At 42.2% G+C, this 18,645-nt stretch overlaps 1 protein-coding gene across 4 annotated transcripts in view; it reads left to right on the forward strand.

Moving 5' to 3' along the window:
• Positions 1 to 18,645, forward strand: part of CPS1 (carbamoyl-phosphate synthase 1) — a 177,952-nt gene that overhangs the window by 99,347 nt on the left and 59,960 nt on the right. For all 4 annotated transcript variants that reach the window (XM_081937064.1, XM_081937065.1, XM_081937066.1 and 1 more), the window contains exon 22: positions 15,736 to 15,877. In XM_081937064.1, coding sequence (XP_081793190.1) covers positions 15,736 to 15,877 — 142 coding nt within the window. The remainder of the gene's footprint in view (positions 1 to 15,735; positions 15,878 to 18,645) is intronic.

An 18,645-nucleotide genomic window follows, 5' to 3' on the forward strand; every position in this document is an offset into this window, starting at 1 on the left:
CAATGTATGCAAGTTAAGAGTATAGATACCGACTCAATCATATCTGATTAAGACGTGGCATCCTAGGAATGGTGTTTGCTCCCCTTCTGGATAAATATTTGAGAAGTGCTGTGATTCCTATTCATCCTTTACTACCTATGAAAACATGTAAATCTATTGGCAGGTTACAAACCAAAACATTTTTTCCACAGAGTTGAGAAATACAAAGCTTTCAGGATAATGAAGGATAGCCTTGGGATAACCAGATTTGCATATTAAAAACCACTGAAATCTTTGCAATAGGAGTTGGTTGCAGAAATTTAGCATGTTATATGAAAGAACCATTTCTACAGTTACGGGTGAAAAGCAGTCTTGTGTCTTCTTTTGTCCTTCCACGTACAAATATTGTCAACAAAGTCTAGTCTGTGCATTCAAAGGGGGAAGGGGAGGATTGGGCCAATACCCATTCACTATGGAAAAAAGTGAAAAACTATTTTTGAAAAGCCAATTTTATCTACTTGTCAATAAATCACTCAATATATTTTTCTGTGGAATAGATTATGTGATATTTTGTAACATTTGATAATCATTACTTTTCCCCCCTTAGGTTTAGATATCTGTTTGACATTTGATTGATGAGTGATATATATCAAGGATTTCCCCATGTTTAAAAATTAATAACAATAATATATATATTTAAAAAGTGTTAATACAAACGAATACTTTTATGACCCAAATCTACCCAATTATAGTGATCAGTGCTGAAAAAGACTAAGTGAAGATTGTTGTTATTTTACACCTCCCATTACTGTAATGGGCCCTGACATAACCTGACAAGCTGTCTTTTAAATAAGATTCCTCCTGAGGAAAGTAGTTATACCTTGTCTCCTTGACACAAGGAGACAAACAATATTTGCCCCAATTTCATTATTGTAATTGCTTATTCTAAAGTGTGTGAAACGTCAGAACTGATTGAGTAAATCCACATGAGCCTCAGAGGAGCAAGTTTGGCAGGAAGAAGAAAGGCAAGAGAATGCCTTTTTTACTTTTGTCTATCAGTTATTCAACTTAAAAAATTGAAACTTGAAAGAAAACACTGAGAATCGTAGATCAGCTGCTGTGATATTATAATTTCTCTTTCTCTCTCTGACTTGGAGATAGGTGCATAAGCAGATGCGCAGAGAAAGCAAGAGAAAGGAAATATTATTTGTGGGCTCATGTTTCCAAGAACATAAATTCAGTTCCTAGTACATTTATTTATATTTGTTTATAATTTCAAGGTATAATATTACCCCCGTTCAAATTGACTCTGGGTGATGTATGATTAAAACCAGTATACTAACAAAATAAACTAAAAAAAAGTGACATCAGATTGCAATACATATCACAGTCAAAATATTCATCAAATGAGGATGCCTTTTCCAGAGTTGGGGGGGGGGGGGACCATGGATGGATGGATGGATGGATGGACAAGTATAGGCAGAGGTTACATTTCCTACAAATAATTCCACACTGGTTGGTCTTTTCTTTTCGGCTGTCCCATGCTTTTGCAGTCAAAGGAAGGAGAAAAGCTCCATTTCTGAAATACTGAGATATACAAGAATAGATTACTTCACTGATTTCCAAGGTCATACCTAGGTGTGGAAACCTTTCGTGTTCTTGTCATTCCAATTCCAATTTTGCATGTTTTCTGTTCATGATACAGAGTAAGGGACCAATCACTGCTGCAGCTGCCCATCAGTTTCACCTCCTAGTAAATTCCTGGGTCTGATTACATTAGACTTGAATAATATATAGCTCAAGGTTGAGCTACATATTAGCTATGTTAGACTTTAAACATATATAGCTCAAGTTTGAACTGTTGAGTTTTTGGTGTTCTCTGAGTGTGATTGCTTTTCTTTAGACATTTCATCCTAGGGAGAATGGAATTTGTTGGTTATTCCTATACAGTAGCTTGCTCTTACAGTCTTGGTGTGTGTGTGTGTTTGTGTGTGGCTTCCTCCCTAATTGTTTCTTGATCAAGGTAGAATTTCTTCCCTGAATGTTTATCTGGTGTTGTTTACTCTTTGTTAGGTTTTTTTAATTAAAAGTTTTAAGTACAGTAGTAAAAGATAATGCAAGTGAAAAAGAAAAGAAAAGAAAAGATGAAAAAAACAAGGAAAAGTAAGTTTAGAAAGAGAAAAGAAAATCTAAGCAATTCCTACTCCTATCACAACAAATATAAACAATCTCACAATCGCTTTACCTCCTCTTAATTAATTGGTATAAAGCTCTTTGTTCCATAACTTAATTCTCAACTATAGGTGAGTCCTATAAGCAACATCTTTTCCAATGCAAGTGTCAGCAAAAACTCCAAGCAAGGCCCTAAAATAATGACATTAGTTAACAAATATAAAACTCATCATTCTTAACTGTAAGCAAATCCAATGCACAATATATGCCAAAAGTGCTTCTCAAAAGGCAACTTTTTTAGTTTTTTCATTGAAAATGTTTTGCTTCTCATCAAAGAAACTTCTTCAATTCTGAAGAAATGTTTTCAAGAAAAAACTAAGAAATCCCAATTGCCTTTTGAGAAGTATCTTTGGGACAACCATGACCTGGAGATTGAGAATCTCCTTAGACAATATGCAACATCTTTTGCAATCCAGATAGCAGCAAATCCAAAAAGAACCACTCAACATAACAGAAGCCAGTTTGGTCTAGTGATTAAGGCACCAGTCTAGAAAACAGGATACTGTGAGTTCTAGATCTTGGAGGTTTTCTAGTCCAACCTCCTGCTCAAGCAAGAGACCCTGACCATGTCAGACAAATGGCTGCCCAATCTTTTCTTAAAACCTTCTGTGATGGAGCAGGAAGGCAAGCCTTCAGAAAATCTTATAAATATACAGCTTAATTTTCTTATATCAAGGATTGAATGAGTTTCCAGCCTTGTCATTTTGAAGGTGTCAAACTTCTTTAAAGTAATTAATAGGAAATTTGCAATAATGGTTAGCAAAGGAAATGTAAACTTAATGTCCTTTGAAGATTTGACTGCAGCTAGATCAGAATGGCAAATTCTCTCATCTCCCCATTCCCCCATCCTCTAGTGAACACTGCTTTGGAGCAGCTGTATGCAACACAATGTGGGCGATCTACTTGTCAGCTCCTTCTTCTTAGCCACAATCATCAGCTCCACTCTTTGTGGAGCCATCTTCAGTCTGCCATCTTTCTGAGAAAGCCTGCTTGATAAAATTCTGACAGTGACCATTTTCCCTGCAGAATTCCAGTCGTAGTTTCCTTGCAGGACACAACTTTTAAAACAAATACTATTTTTTTTAAGAAAAGCAAAGGCTTTTTAAAGCATGGTTATACTAAGCACTTGGTTATAGCCCTGGGTCATATGTTCCGTGTTTACCATTGGTCTATTTTCCTCAGTGCCTCGTCCTCCTCCCTTATTAATAATAACTTTGTGAAGCCCTTCAGTGTGGGGTGCTCAGTTGCATATTACAGCATGGTTGATATTACGCAGGCACCAGTGGATCAGATGAAAATCAGCCAAGCGGAAGAGAAGAGTGTACTGCGGAGTTCTGGCTCCCTTCAGTAATTGCAATGCAGCAAGCATTCCTTGAGTCAGTTAATAGATTTCCTCAGTTCCTCTGTGCTAGGTGAAAATTTCCTCATTAAGAAGAATTTATTCCATTTCCCTTTATCATTTATTATTGAAGACGAAATGTGAGTGGATGGAGTTTCAGAGATGATAGGGTAGAATTTTAAACAAAACAAAACAACGCCTTGCAGCAATAAAGATCTGTCCTCCAAGATGAAAAGAGAAGGGGGCTGTGAGTGTAAAGGGAATAGTCTGCATTGTTTATAAAGAGGAAAACACAGGAGGCTTCTTTTTGTTAGAGACTAAGCACCACCACCTAACCATTAAACGATTATTGCAGTGGGTAAAATGCTTGATTGTCTCACTTAAGGACACTTTTAGCCCTAAACTTCAAATTGCCCTGTTGGGTAAGCAAATATAGAAAACAAAACGGTACCAGACATGTTGATCACTGCCTCTTAGCATTATAAAGGTTTAAATCTTTAAATCACAGAGTATAGTTAGGAAATGCTTACCTGTTCCAAGCAATTAATTTCTAGTTAAGTCTGTGGTATCTTTCACAATGAAAAAGGTCATGTGGTCAGAAAACCCTCTGCCTGAGACTTTGGAGAGCGTTTCGACTGCTTCTCAAATGTCTGTTTCACTCTAATTTGGGCTCTGGCATTGCAATAAAACAAAAGAAATACATTTAAAAGGTATCAACTGCAGCAATGAGCTTTTCACACACTTTGTTGCATTTTTGGCACTTCTCAGGACAATCAGGGGTCATACAGTATCAGATCTGGTGGTGCATAATGTAAATTAAGGCTTGTGAGATCTACTTTTTAATTAAAATTAAGGGATTCACCAACTGAAATCTGGTCAAAAGGGATATACTTAAAATTACAGTTTGACTTTTGAGACCAGGGATTTGCTTTGTGTATCAGATCTAAGTAGAAGTTATAATCCTCAGTAAACAGACTTTCAAAATAATTGGGAGCAGTGGGGTTGTAATTTTGTTGCTTCTACTATTAAACAATGAAGCACCAAAATTATGTCTTTTAAAATGTTAATATCCGATCTTTATGTGATTGTATCACACCATAGTTCATTGTTCTAATTTAATATTTTTAGTTTTAATTGTGAATATTTATCCATCTATTTAACCAAAATAGGGATTGGAAGTGGGAGGTGTAGACTTTTGGTCATAGTTGCTTGATTGGAGCAGCCTAGACATCCTGTGAGTAAGCAAGTACATAGACGCATTAACATTTATTTAATGTTGACCTCTTTCAAATCAAACTTTCCAGTGTACCTAGCTCTATCATTTTCCCATCCTCAACAGAGGGTACTCTGAGGTAGGTGGAGCTGTGATATGACTGTGCAGAAAGTTGCTTGTGTCCCAGGCACAGTAATTCTGATCTTTGTTAACAATGATGTCAAATCAGTTCACAATTGAGCCTAAAATATCCGTGGCTAAGTGAGACAGTTGGTAAGTGGGTTTTTTTCCCCCCCATTCTACAATATTTCTTGTCACAGTTGTTAAGTTAGCAACATGGTTTTTAAGTGAATCTAGCTTCCCCATTGACTTTACTTGTCAGATGGTTGCAAAAGATAATCCCATGACCCTGGGACACAGTCATAAATATGAACCAGTGGCCAAGTAATTGAATTTTAATCACATGACAATGTGGAGGCTGCCACCGTTGTAAATGTGAAAAATGGTCATAAATCACTTTTTTCAGTGCCATTGTAACTTCAAATAGTCACTAAATGAATGGTTGTAAGTCGAGGATTACCTGTACTTGGGTTGTAATATTGGGCACAAGTATGGAAGACATGTGATTAGCGTTGGGATATCACAATATGCATTTCATTACAGATATATGTCTATGGAGATTCTCAGTCATCCAGGTCATGATTGCCCCTCCCCCCCAAAGGCAGCTGGACTTTGTTTTTCCTTGAAGACGTTTAGCTTCTCATTTAAGTCAGAACTGAAGAAGCTTCTTGTTTGAGAAGCAAAACATTCTCAAGGAAAACAAAGTCCAGTTGCCTTTTGAAAACACAAGCACTTTTGGGATATTCATTACAGGCAGCGTATACAGCTAGTGAATAGTGAATGAAAATTATCCTGCATTGAGAGTGCTTTATTCTTGAGAATCTATTTGAGGCAGCAAAAAGATAGGAGCACAAGCCCAAGTGTCCTGAGACCATACTTATACTAAAGTGAAGCAATGTATCATAATGAACTTTGAACTTACCTTAACAGCTAGTGGTGACCAAGTGATATATTAGGTTGTTTTATTTTATTTTATTCATTTGCAAATTGTCATTCTATCTTACTTATAATATAAAGCCATCCAGAGTCATCTTCTAACAGAGATGAGCGGCATAAAAATATAATAAATACTACTACCACTAATGACGATAATGTACCGCAAGTTTCTAAATTATACTTTAATGATCAATACTTGGGGAATTGAACCTCAAACAGATTTGGAACTAAGTTCCAATCAGTATATGTATCAATTGTTTTCATGATGGCAGATTCTTATTAAAATACAGAAAGTAAAAGGGAGGGGAGATAATTCTAAGCATGTTACTCTGCATTTTCTTTGTCTGAATTAAGTGATACTTTCTAAGAAGTAAGGGGTGAGGTTGCACATCTTCCAGGTTTATCTAGTTTACTATTGCTACTTTTACTAGTGCAGAAGTTGATTTCTCCTATACCCCTTCCTTCACACCAAAAAAAAAAGGCAATAGGCTGGTTTCTATTTTTTTTTAATTGACAAGTTTTATTGGTTTTTACAAATTTTTTCAGGGAAAAAGGGTTAAAAAGGGTATAGAAAATTTTGACAGCTACATTGTGCGGGGGAAAGCAGTCCCCCCAAATCTCGCAACTTTTACAGTAAAGAAGAAAATAGAAAAACATCAACATTTGAATAGATATTAGCAGTTTTGAATTTAACACGAAGTCATCAATATATTTCAATCATTTTTTTGTATCACTTCCGTAAAGGTACATTATAACAACCATTGCAATAATGTTTCAAATCACTTTTGTGACCTGAGTCTTCTGGTTGTTGCATCCTCCCCCCCCCCCGTCTACTGGCAGAGCCTCAGCCCCTCCCTCCTTCATCTCTTGTGTAACATCCCCCATTTCATCTAGGAGAGCATTATGTTTTTTAGTGAAAGCCTCCGCCTCCACAACTGTGTTAATTCTAATTCTGCTGCCCTCCCAGAAAATCAACATGCCTTCTGGTAATAACCACCTAAACCAGACCCCTTTATTATATAATTTTTTTGCTAAAGAGGAATATTTCTTCCTCTTATCTCTTACTTTCTTTGGAATCTGTTTAAGAATGGTTATTTCTTTATCTTTATATTTTAGTGGTCCCCCCCCTTGAGCTCGTAGAACCTCATCTCTTGTGGTCTTTCTGAGAAATTTAACATGAACTTCCCTTGGTACATTGTGTGTTCTTGCATATGTTGAGTTAATCCTATAAATCAGGTCAATATCCCACCAGAGTTGTTGTTTATCTCTATTGATGTATTCTGCTAGTATTGTGGTCATAATCTCCTTAAGATCTTGGTTCTCAATTTCTGGCAAATTTTGAAACCTAAGGAAAAAAGACATCCTTTCAAATTACATTTTTATCATGCGGTTTTCAAATTCTATGCTCCCCCTTTGGATTGTCCTAACCTCCTCCCTCATCCCAACCTCACCCTCCTCCAGTACACCTATTCTCTGTTTATTTCATGTGGCTTGTTGTTGCGTTTCTCTGAGCTGATCATTTAGGTCTGTCAGTTGTTTTTTCAGTTCGTCCTGTCCCTTTAAGAGAGATTGAAGCATCTGGTGAATAGATAAGTCCTTTGAACTCTCTTCGGGGGCTTTAGGCTGTAAAAAAGACCCCAATTGTGACTGATGAGTAATCAGACTAGACGTAGAAGATGTTGGGGCCGAAGAGGCCTTGCCAGGCGGTAATTTTTTGGGACCCATCATGAAGCTCAGAGATAGTTATAAGTCTGTACAAAGAAATGGCATCTGTGGAAGAGCACAGCTGGTAGAGATCACAAGGCAGGCAATTCCAAAGGAGGATAAATCTTCTAGTGCAATGCCAGATCAATTAGATAAATCAAAATATTCCAAATCCAAGGGAAAAGCGTATTTAGGGAGGCTCCTGGAGATCTCTGGGGTGGAGACTAGTTCAGAACCATAAAATCTTGCAAGGAAGGAATCTCATTCATAAAGATGAAGAAGAAGGAGGAAGTTGGCCATCTTGGCTCAGCCTTTACAGGTGGTCAGGAAACAACAAGTCCAAAGTTCCCTTTCTCTCGCAATTGTGGTCAAAAGTTATTTTTCCATTGTTTAGGGGAAGTGAAAGTAAGTTTTTAACTCTCCCTCTCTCCTGTGAGAGGGAGAGATTTTGCAAGTGCTGCTTTTCCAAGGGGGGTAGAAATCCCCCCCTCCAATCTTAACTCTTCCAAGGGTTGAAACAAAGTTCTAAGCAAACTGCTGTTCATCAATTGAGTAAAACAGTAAAAGACTTGGGGAGACTTCCCACCTCACCGCACTTCAGCTGTGTCTTTCAAATTGATCGTTTCCTTCCAGGCTCCGTTCGGCGAAGGCGCGCGGTGGCATTCCGCACCCCTCATGCTTTCCGGCTCCTGGGGCAGAGCTGGAGACCCCCCCGCGGCCGCCGCCATTCCAGGGGGTCCCAGCAAGCCGCCCCTATGGCAGGGTGCCCCTCCAAGGCACCCTGTGCTCCTCCTAGGCTTAAGGGGAGCCCACCGAAAAAGCAAACAGCGGACACACACGTCTGTCGCCTTCGGATACCGGAAGTCGTCTCCCGGCTGGTTTCTGTTATCTCTCTCCTTTTCTTCCAGAGTCATCTTACAATGCCTGCATGGTTTTATTTTCATGCTTCTATTCCTGCTTATGCCACTTACAAATCATTTTACATGTTACTAAACATCTGCTACTTTATAAAGGAAGTCATTTTTCTGTATTGTATTTGTAGGAATATCTTACCAATGGCTTTCACAAGCTTTTCAAGCTCCTTACCATAGATCTAAAGGAGAAAGAAACTGTGGTGAAGCCTATTTATTTGCAAGTTAAATTTCTAAGCAAAGAGCTTCTTAATAAGAAGTACAAGTAGCAAAAGAGCTCAAAATCTATGTGAGCTTTTCTTTCTTTTTGTTAAAATAAAGCCCCAAACCAAACCAAAGCAAAACAGAACAGGGGGTAAACAGAAAACAATTCTCAGTTTCTGATATTTGAAGACTCTTGTCCAGTTTTTCTTTGATATCTTTTAGGCCAGACAAATCCAGTTTTAATATTTCATGTAAACATTGTTTGCAACCTGTCTCAACTCCCTCCCCAACCTGATTGTTTTTCCCTGGATGTGCTTCTGTGGTTAATATTTTTCTTAAGATGTGGAACTTAGAATAATTTCAGTGTAGCTTGTCTAATAGAAAAAAGCAGGATAATTATTTCCTCTGGTCTGGGAAATGATGCTATTGTGAATGAAACCAAGACTACATGAACTTTTTTAGCAGCCTTGTCTCACTATTTACTCAACTTCAGATTATCTTCCATTACTTGGATCAGATCACAGGTAGTGTTGCCAAGGAAATTCTCTCTCATGGTTATTATTACTTATGCCCTATGACTGTCCCACTATGACTGTCCCACTGTGTAGCCTGAGCCCTGGCATTTCTTGGCTGAAGTCCTAAACTTGGCTGACTCTACTTAGCTTCTGATCCCAAATAAGAAGAGGTTTGTTAGATATTAGCATATATCGCAGCAAGTCTCCTCTCTGGTCCGCCGCTACGGCGGGAAACATGTATCGCTCTGATTGGTCGAGAGGCGTACCCGATTCCTATAAAAGGGGAACCCTCCGGCCACAGAGCAAGCTGGATCACTACTACTACTAATAAAGAGCTGATAAGTCACTACGTGTCCGCAGTCTGTTCTCTTACTACCCGAATCTAACATTGGCGACGAAGGTGGGATCGAGAGACAGATAGGATGAAGAGAGCTACTTCAGAATCTCAGGATTCGATCCAGCCCAGGAATTCGGCAGAAATTCCGGCAGCCATCTCAGGACACCGCAGCGCGGCAAATTCAAACGAAGAGAAGATGGCGATGCACACTCCACCCGCTCCATTCGACCCAACGAACGACGAATGGGAGGCTTTCATGATTCGTTTCGAGTGTTTTCTCGAAGCGAACGAATACACGGGGATAACAGATGCCCGAAAGAAAAACATTTTCCTCGGCTACTGTGGGCGAGAAGTCTTCAACACGGCCAGAGACCTCACCGCGCCTACTCCGATGCAAGCGGTATCATGGACGGCGTTGCAACAGACTCTACAGACTCATTACGCGCCAAAACCTTCCCGCCACGTTTGCCGCCAGGAATTCAACACGCGAAACCAGAAGGCGGGAGAATCAATCAACCAATGTGTTGCAGCCCTACGTAAAGCATCAACTAACTGCGAGTTCAGGGATCTGGACAAGCATATCCTGGCACAATTTGTTTGTGGGTTAAGGGACATTTCGCTACAAAAAAGGCTGTTGGCAAACCCGAATTTAACCCTACAAATAGCACTAAACGAAGCAAGGGCATCCGAGTCAGCAGAAAGATCATCGGAAACCATACAATGCGGATTCAACATAAGCCAGCCAGCACCCAGACACACCAGAGTCCACTACGAGGACACCAGCCCCGACTACGAGGATCCCGAATTCGAGGACAGTCACCTGATGAGGAGCAGTCACATGAGGCCTGGGGGGAGACCCGGATTCCGTTTGCCACCCTGCGCAAGCTGCGGAGGGAATCACCCCCGGTCTACCTGTCGGTTCAGGAACATTGTTTGTTCACACTGCAACAAATTTGGGCACATCGCACGAGTGTGCCGGAGTGAAGTCCCTGCCTCAAGGCAGCCGCCTACGTACCGCCAACAGAAGCCCAACCCAGGGGCTTGGCGAATTCATAAAGGGCGCCCAGAGAGAAATACACAAGTGTTTACCCAGAGAGACAATTCCCATAGAGCTGAAAGGGCGTATTCCCAGAGAGATTATACACAAAGAGCTGAGAGAGCGTTCTACCAAGACGCTCAACGAGAGTATTTTCAGGATACAGACGCTGAGATAGAGTTGACCCAGAGAGAGGAATTGTGAACGTATCTCACCACAATAAGTCAGGTCCGCACCAAGCGGCCTAAAAAGCTGAAAGTCACAGTCCTCTTGGAGGGCTCTCCTTGCGAGCTGGAAGTTGACACAGGATCGTCCTTGACGATCATTTCATGGGCCTCCATGAAAAAGGCTATCCCTAGCCTCAAAAAGAGCCAACTACGTGCACCAGACATCCTGCTACGAGACTACCAGGGGAACCGAGTCCCCATCGTGGGCCAAGGCACGTTCCAAATTCGCTTCAAGGACATCGTAGCCCCGCTGCCCGTGACCATCACCAGCGCTCCGTTACAGAACCTTCTAGGACTACATTGGTTTGAAGCCTTGGGGTTAGAAGTCACCAGGATCAACGCCGTGGAGAACAGCAGCGCTGAACAGATCTTTAAGGAGTTCGAGGATGTGTTCAGCCCCGGTCTTGGTAAGTATGTGGGTAAACCAATCTCATTCAATTTAGACCCCAAAGTGGCGCCAATCTGACTTAAACAGAGACGAGTGCCTTTTGCACTCCGCCCAAAAATAGATAAAGAGATCGATAAGTTAGTAGAGCAAGGAATCCTTGAGCCGGTGGATCACGCGCGCTGGGAAACTCCCATTGTGACCCCAGTTAAACCAGACGGGTCAGTCTGCATCTGCGCGGACTATAAATGCACAATTAATGTCGCGCTACAACAAAGCGCATATCCTGTGCCAGTAGTACAACACTTACTGCACTCGTTGGGGCCAGGAAAGATATTTGCTAAATTAGACATGGCACAAGCTTACCAGCAGTTGCCCATGGATAGCGCCACAGCGGAGGCCCAAACTATAGTGACGCATAGAGGAGCATTCAAATGCAACCGACTACAATTCGGTGTGAGTATTGCTCCAGGTCTGTTCCAGAGCATCATGGAACGGCTTTTGCAAGGGATACCGGGAGTCGTCCCCTATTTTGACGACATCTTGGTGTCCGCTGCAAACGAGGAGCAACTATTAAAAAGAGTCAGAACTGTTTTGGCCAGAATCAGAGAAAAGGGCCTCCGCCTCAAAAAGGAGAAATGCCAAATTAACGTGCCTAGCGTAGAATTCCTGGGATATAGAATTGATGGTCAGGGAATACACCCCACTTCAAAGAAAATTAAGGTGATCCAGGACGCCCCCACACCACGAAATCAGACCGAGTTGCAGGCCTTCCTCGGAAAACTTAACTTCTACAGCGTTTTCCTGAGACAGAAGGCGACTGTTGCTGAGCCATTACATCGACTACTCCAGAGGAACGCAACATGGAGATGGGGACGATCCGAAGCAGCAGCTTTTGCCGCAGTAAAGCGTTTGCTCACCACTGACTCGCTGCTAGTACAATACAGCCAGACCCTACCGCTAGTATTGACCTGCGACACATCACCATTTGGAGTCGGTGCAGTCCTTAGCCACAGGATGCCAAACGGGAACGAAGCACCCATCGCTTTCTACTCCAGGACTCTTTCATCAGCCGAAAGGAATTACAGCCAGATGGACAGGGAAGCGTTAGCTGCTGTAGCTGGAGTGAAACGTTTCCACGAATACCTCTACGGCCGCGATTTTGAACTGATTACAGATCACAAACCGCTGTTGGGACTTTTGGCGGGAAACCGCCCCACACCAGTCTCCCTTTCTCCACGCATGACCAGGTGGACTGTTTTCCTGGCTGCGTACTCATACAAGCTAATTCATCGACCGGGCTCCACTCTAGGACATGCAGACGCACTCAGCCGTTGCCCACTTCCGGATCTCTTGCCAGACCCCACTCCCGAGGTACCGGTGTTGTTAATTAACTGTTTGGATTCAGGACCGGTTTCTTCCTGCGACGTTGCCAGATTCTCTGCTAGGGACAATATAATAAAGCAAGTTCAAACCTGGGTTTGGAAGGGGTGGCCGAAGGGAAACGTGGGCCCGGAATTCAAGTTGTTTTGGGGGAAACGCGATGAGCTTTCAGTATTGCAAGGTTGTTTATTGTGGGGGGATCGAGTTGTTATTCCGTATGCGTTACGTAGAAATGTATTAGAGGCATTACATGTGGGGCATCCGGGGATCGTTAGAATGAAGGCGTTAGCAAGAAGTTACGTTTGGTGGCCCAACATGGATAAAGAAATAGAGGAATGGGTGGCCACTTGCGATCCATGCCAGGAATCGAGACCAGCACCCCCGGAAGCGCCCGCCACAGAATGGGAGAAGCCTAAAGCACCCTGGTCGCGAATACACATCGATTTCGCAGGGCCAGTCCAAGGTCAGACTTTCCTTATAGTTGTGGATGCATACTCCAAATGGCTAGAAGTAGTCCTAATGACTTCAACCACGGCAGAGGCAGTCATTAAGGTTCTACGGCGACTTTTCGCCACTCATGGCCTGCCCGACCTACTGGTCTCCGATAATGGGCCCCAGTTCACGGCCATGCAATTTGAAACGTACTTAGCAGGTCAGGGAATTCGGCGTGCCCTCGTCGCGCCATTCCATCCGGCATCAAATGGACAGGCGGAGAGAATGGTGTGATCCGCAAAAGAGGCCCTCGCTAGGATGGGTCCAGGTGATTGGCAAACACGCATTGACCATTACCTACTAATTCAACATATTACCCCCAGCGCAACAACGGGTAGGAGCCCCGCTGAACTACTCATGGGCCGCCGTCTACGGTCTCACCTGGACCGTCTTCACCCTAATTACTCTGCCACTGCGCCCCCAGACTCTACAAGCAAAATTCGGAGTTTTAGCATAGGGGATTCAGTATACGCCCACAACTATGCAGGGGGAACATTGTGGATGCCGGCAAGGGTCATTGGCATCACGGGTCCACGATCGTATCTGCTAGAGCTCGAAGATGGACGGAATTGGAAAAGGCACATCGATCAACTACGGGGTCGCCTGGCACACTCAGACCTGCGGGCTGACGACGGAAACTACCTGCCAGCACAAAGTCAGCCACTCGAGACCCCCAACACAGAGAACCACGACACCTACGAGCCCAGGGTAGAACAAGAGGTCGAAAGAGAACCCGAACAACGCCAAAGCAACGAAAGTCTGCAGACCCCCGAACGCGAAGCAGAGAAAGCAACCGATCCTGAAACCACTCCAGATCAACCAGAACTGCGACGTTCTACCCGTGTAAGGCAAACACCAACATATCTTAAGGACTATGTAACCAACCGTAATGCGCCGTCTAAGAGGGGAGGGGTGTTAGATATTAGCATATATCGCAGCAAGTCTCCTCTCTGGTCCGCCGCTACGGCGGGAAACAGGTATCGCTCTGATTGGTCGAGAGGCGTACCCGATTCCTATAAAAGGGGAACCCTCCGGCCACAGAGCAAGCTGGATCACTACTACTACTAATAAAGAGCTGATAAGTCACTACGTGTCCGCAGTCTGTTCTCTCGCTACCCGAATCTAACAAGGTTAGAGCTACACTATCTGCTATACCTGCTAAGAACATTTATAAAATACTGAATAGCACAGGCTTCAGAACAAAAGGCTATCATATTCTACTGAAGAATTTCTTTCATCTTAACATAGAGCCAATAATGAGAACACTTATTTAACCAGCTCTTGATCCAGGATTTATTTTTTTAAATTTGTACTTTACAGTCTTGTCTATAAGGATATCATGAAAAACTTTATAGTAAACCATGAACTCATGCCCATGATTTACTATATTGATTTATAAATCTTTACACAAGTCTTTTGGCATGATATATTTCTAATACATTTATCTGGCTTCCAGTAATCAATGAATTGTTTCCTAGACAATTGCAGATATATTGCTTAATAATTAGTTCTAAAATAATGCCTTGTTTATAATTTATCTCTTTTTTTGAGGATAAAAACAGAAAGTATCTGTCTCCACCATTATTCTTACACCTTACCTGTTCTACAAGATTTCTTTAAAAATTATAGGCAGTGTCTTTAAAAACACACCTGCAAGCTTTTTCATCACACTGAAACTGCTATTTTACTTTTACAGTTGTTTCACAATGGAACAGCTGTGCATACTTGAAGTTGGTAACTTAAAATGACAATTTAAATCTAGCAATTATTTCAGGCAGAAAGTATGAGAAGGTGGAAACCTTGATTGGTGCAATATTATTAAAGAAACCGAGTACTATTTCAGAAGTTTTCATAGGCCTATTTCATAATAAACTGATTATAGTATACAATATTAATATGTTGGTGAATGCACAAATTAATCTTATATTGCAGGTAAAAGTTGCTGGTGGAAAGAACAGGATTTTAGCAACCAGGACATGGGAGTGAGGGTTAGTTATATAAAACTGGACACAGATAATGATATTTTTAGGGAAAACCTTTACCTATTGTTTAGGATCAGGTAAAAAAAATAAGTAAATACAAATGTAAAGTATTTTAATACTGAACAGATTTAATCAACTCATATGGAATAAATGAATTAGGACTATTTTAAATATTTTATGTATGAGATAACTATTGGGCATAACTACCATTTCTGCTTTTATTTTAAGAATACAAATTGAATTTTGTAGTGTATAATGTTTTATGAGCTTTTTAAAGCTTTCTCTTGATTAATAAATAATTAAAATGGATAGTAAATATAATATCTACATTTTTGGAATTAAAGAGTATAATATAACAGTGGAATATTCCTTCCAGAATTGCTTACTTGTGAGAGATACCCAAGGAAATAGTTTTGAATCTCTTGATAAGCTACGGGTCGGACGTGACCTCAGAGAAAAATCTTTCTATCCCAGATAATTGGGTTAGCAGCCAATTATTGTTCTGGATCACATATTTTCTCCAAGGAAACAGCAATATTTTAAGCACTCAGAAGTTAAGAGAACGGGTGGGATTTATTGATAGGAAAAGATTTGATTTTGGCTCCCGCTCCCGACCATTTTCTCTGCTTTTCACTTTATTCCATGTACATTTCATCCTCCCCTGAGGCTGAAAAATATAGGAGCAGAACATGAAACCTATATCCATTTGCATTCTTTTTTATGTTTTATGTTGATTACAGTGACTCTGTTCCAGAAGAAAGCCTGAGGAGAGCCAAGCAGATCGGCTTCTCAGATAAGCAGATTGGGAAATGTCTGGGACTGAGTGAAGCTCAGAGCAGGGAACTGAGAATCAAGAAGAACATAATACCTTGGGTAAAACAGGTATAAATGCATACTCATTAGCTACTTCTGTTATCACTATTTTGCTGTAAACAATGAAGATATAACACAAACTGGAAGTATGTACAGTTGATAATCATTGGCATTGTTAACTTTTCATCTCTCAAGAACAGTGTTGCTATTTACAAGAACCTGGTTGTACAGGGTGTACTCATACTGCCAAATTGCCCTGTTATGAGAATAGGCCATCAAATGTTGCTGGAGAGCAGAAATGGAAGATGACATCCTCTACTCATCTCCAGCATATTGAATGCAACCTCTAGCACAGGAGTCCCTAACCCCTTCTGGGGCATAGCCTATTTGCAACCGGGCCATGTGAGCGGTGGGCTAGCGCACATGAATGTATCTCAACTTGCATGAGTGGTCGGCTGGCATGCACAGCTCAACTTGTGCAAATCAAGCTGTACACACACATGTGTGCTGGGCCACCCTCACATGAGTCGAGCCTCACACATGCACGCCAACTCATGGAGCCTGATTCCTCTCTCTCCCCCCAGCTGGACCACCAAACCACAAATATTGGGGACTGCTGCCCTAGCAGTTGTTCTCCTGCTTTGCATTTAAGCATTCTGGCTTCTGGCAGCTCAAATGCTTCTGTTCAATTTATCCTCTTCAAGGCGTCTACACTGATTGTCTAGTGGACACTTTAGCAGAAACACCCTCTCTGTGATGGCCAACTTTGCAGCTCTCTAATCTTTACTGAAGTTACTGTTACCAATTTATTTATTTATTTATTAAACGTAGGCAACTCTAGATGGCATGTAAACATTTAATTAAAAGAGCATATAAAACATTAAAACAATAAAATAGAGGCCATATATTTAAAATTCAGAGCATGATGAAGAGGAAGAAAGCAAGTGAGCACAGGGAGGTGAGTCATATCTAAAATATTAACAATCTCCACACCTTCATTGGGAGCCCAGGCCAGTTGACAGACCCATGACTTCAAGTCCTTTCAGAAGGTCAAAAGAGAGGGTGCTTATCTTATCTTGGGAAGCACATTGTTCCAGAGGTCAGGAGCCACAGCAGAAAAAGTCTCTTCTTCTGGACCCCGCCAGCCAAAATTCCTTGACCAATGGGATCCACAAATGTATTGTTCTGTACCAGAATGGTTAGAATATTTGCTTGACAATCAAGAATCAGTTGTTTGAAATTTGGCCTGCAATAAGCAGATGCTGCTCTTTAATAATATTAAAAGTATTTTCATAGACTGTAAGCTGTTCCAGATAAAGTTACCTTTTGCAATTGATTGATGGTGATTTTGTCCATGCCAATGGTGCTTCAAATGTCTTGAAATTAAAACCAAGGCAGCCTTTTGCTATTGGTGCTACCTATGCTTTCTTTTGCCACACTCGTTCTGCTTCTACTTGTGGGTGTTTATATTTTCTTCACTTCCTTGTCTTCTGTTCTGCTGTCTGCAAGTACTGCCACATCTACTAGGCAGACTTTGTTATTTCTTACTGACATTTATTAAGTCTGGGGTGTATTATGTGGCCAATGCTTGTCTGTTTGAATTAGAAAATCCCAGAGCACTTTAGCTTCTTTGTTTTCTGTTTTAGGTAGTTCTTAATTTATGACTGGTCACTTAGTGACCGTACAAAATTACAATGGATCCCCCAAAAGCTACTTAACAACCCAGTTCTGAACTTATGACAGGGTGTTTTATGGCAGAACTTGCCTGTTTGAAGCCTAAAATCCCAGATTTAATGTCTTCATTTCCTGTTGCTTTCTCTATTTTGTGGTCCCACCAATTCTTGCTGGGAGGCAAACTACCGTATTTTTCGCCCTATAAGACGCACTTTTTTACTCCAAAAAAGAGGGTGAAAATCTGGGTGCGCCTTATAGGCCGAATGTAGCCACCTGGGCAGTGGTGGGTTTCTGCTGGTTGGTCAATGAACCCGGAAGCTCCGCCCCTGTCACTCACTCGCAAGTCCTTGGCGTTTTTTTGCATCGGGGCTTGCTGCAAGAGAGAGGGAGCAAAGACCTTTTCCAGATTGGTGGTGGTGGAGGTGCGGGCCCGTATTCACTAAAGCAAGTCCGGGGAAGTCCTTTGCGCCATCTGGAAAAGGTCTTCACTCCCCCCCCCCTTGCAGCATGCCCCGATGCAAAAAATGGCGAGATCTCTTCTCAGAAATGTCTTCTCGGGCTGGCCAGATCTCTCTCCAGATCTTGCAGCTTTTTCGGGGTTTTATTTTTAAAAAGCACCTATCCGAACTATCTTGAAAACCTGCGATTTTGCTTTGGGAGGGGGCAGGCAGCAGCATTTGCCCCTGCCGCCCTCCCTGGGCACCTGCAGCCTTGGAGCCTGCAGCTTTAAAACAAGCATTTGCACAGCTGCCCGTCTTTCCCCTCTGAAAGCAACCTCGCAGGTTTTCAAGATCGTCTGAAGAGGCGTTTTTTAAAAAGAAAACGGTCTTTTTTGGGGGGGGAATGGGCTGTGCATGGAGGAGCTGGTGGTCAGGGCGCCCTGAAGCAATGCCAGCCAGCATGTCCCTTAAGGGCAAGGGCAGCAGCGCTGCGCCCACCTCTGCCCTGCCCACTTCTCAGCAACGCGCCCCCACCTCCTCCTCCTCCTCAGCAGGTAGGCCGGGCAGGGGCGCGGGCACAGCTCAGGAGGGAGCAGCCAACGGGGGGGGGGCTCTGGCCAGCTGGTGGCTGGCGCGAACTCGTCTCCTGTTCCTTCTTCTGCGGGGGGTGCTGCCTTGGTTTGACAGCCACCTCGTTTCCAATTGGGGGGGGGGTGGAGAAAT

The sequence above is a fragment of the Natrix helvetica genome, assembly GCF_964273705.1.
Source record: "Natrix helvetica genome assembly, chromosome: 1".
Taxonomy (NCBI): Eukaryota; Metazoa; Chordata; class Lepidosauria; order Squamata; family Natricidae; genus Natrix; species Natrix helvetica.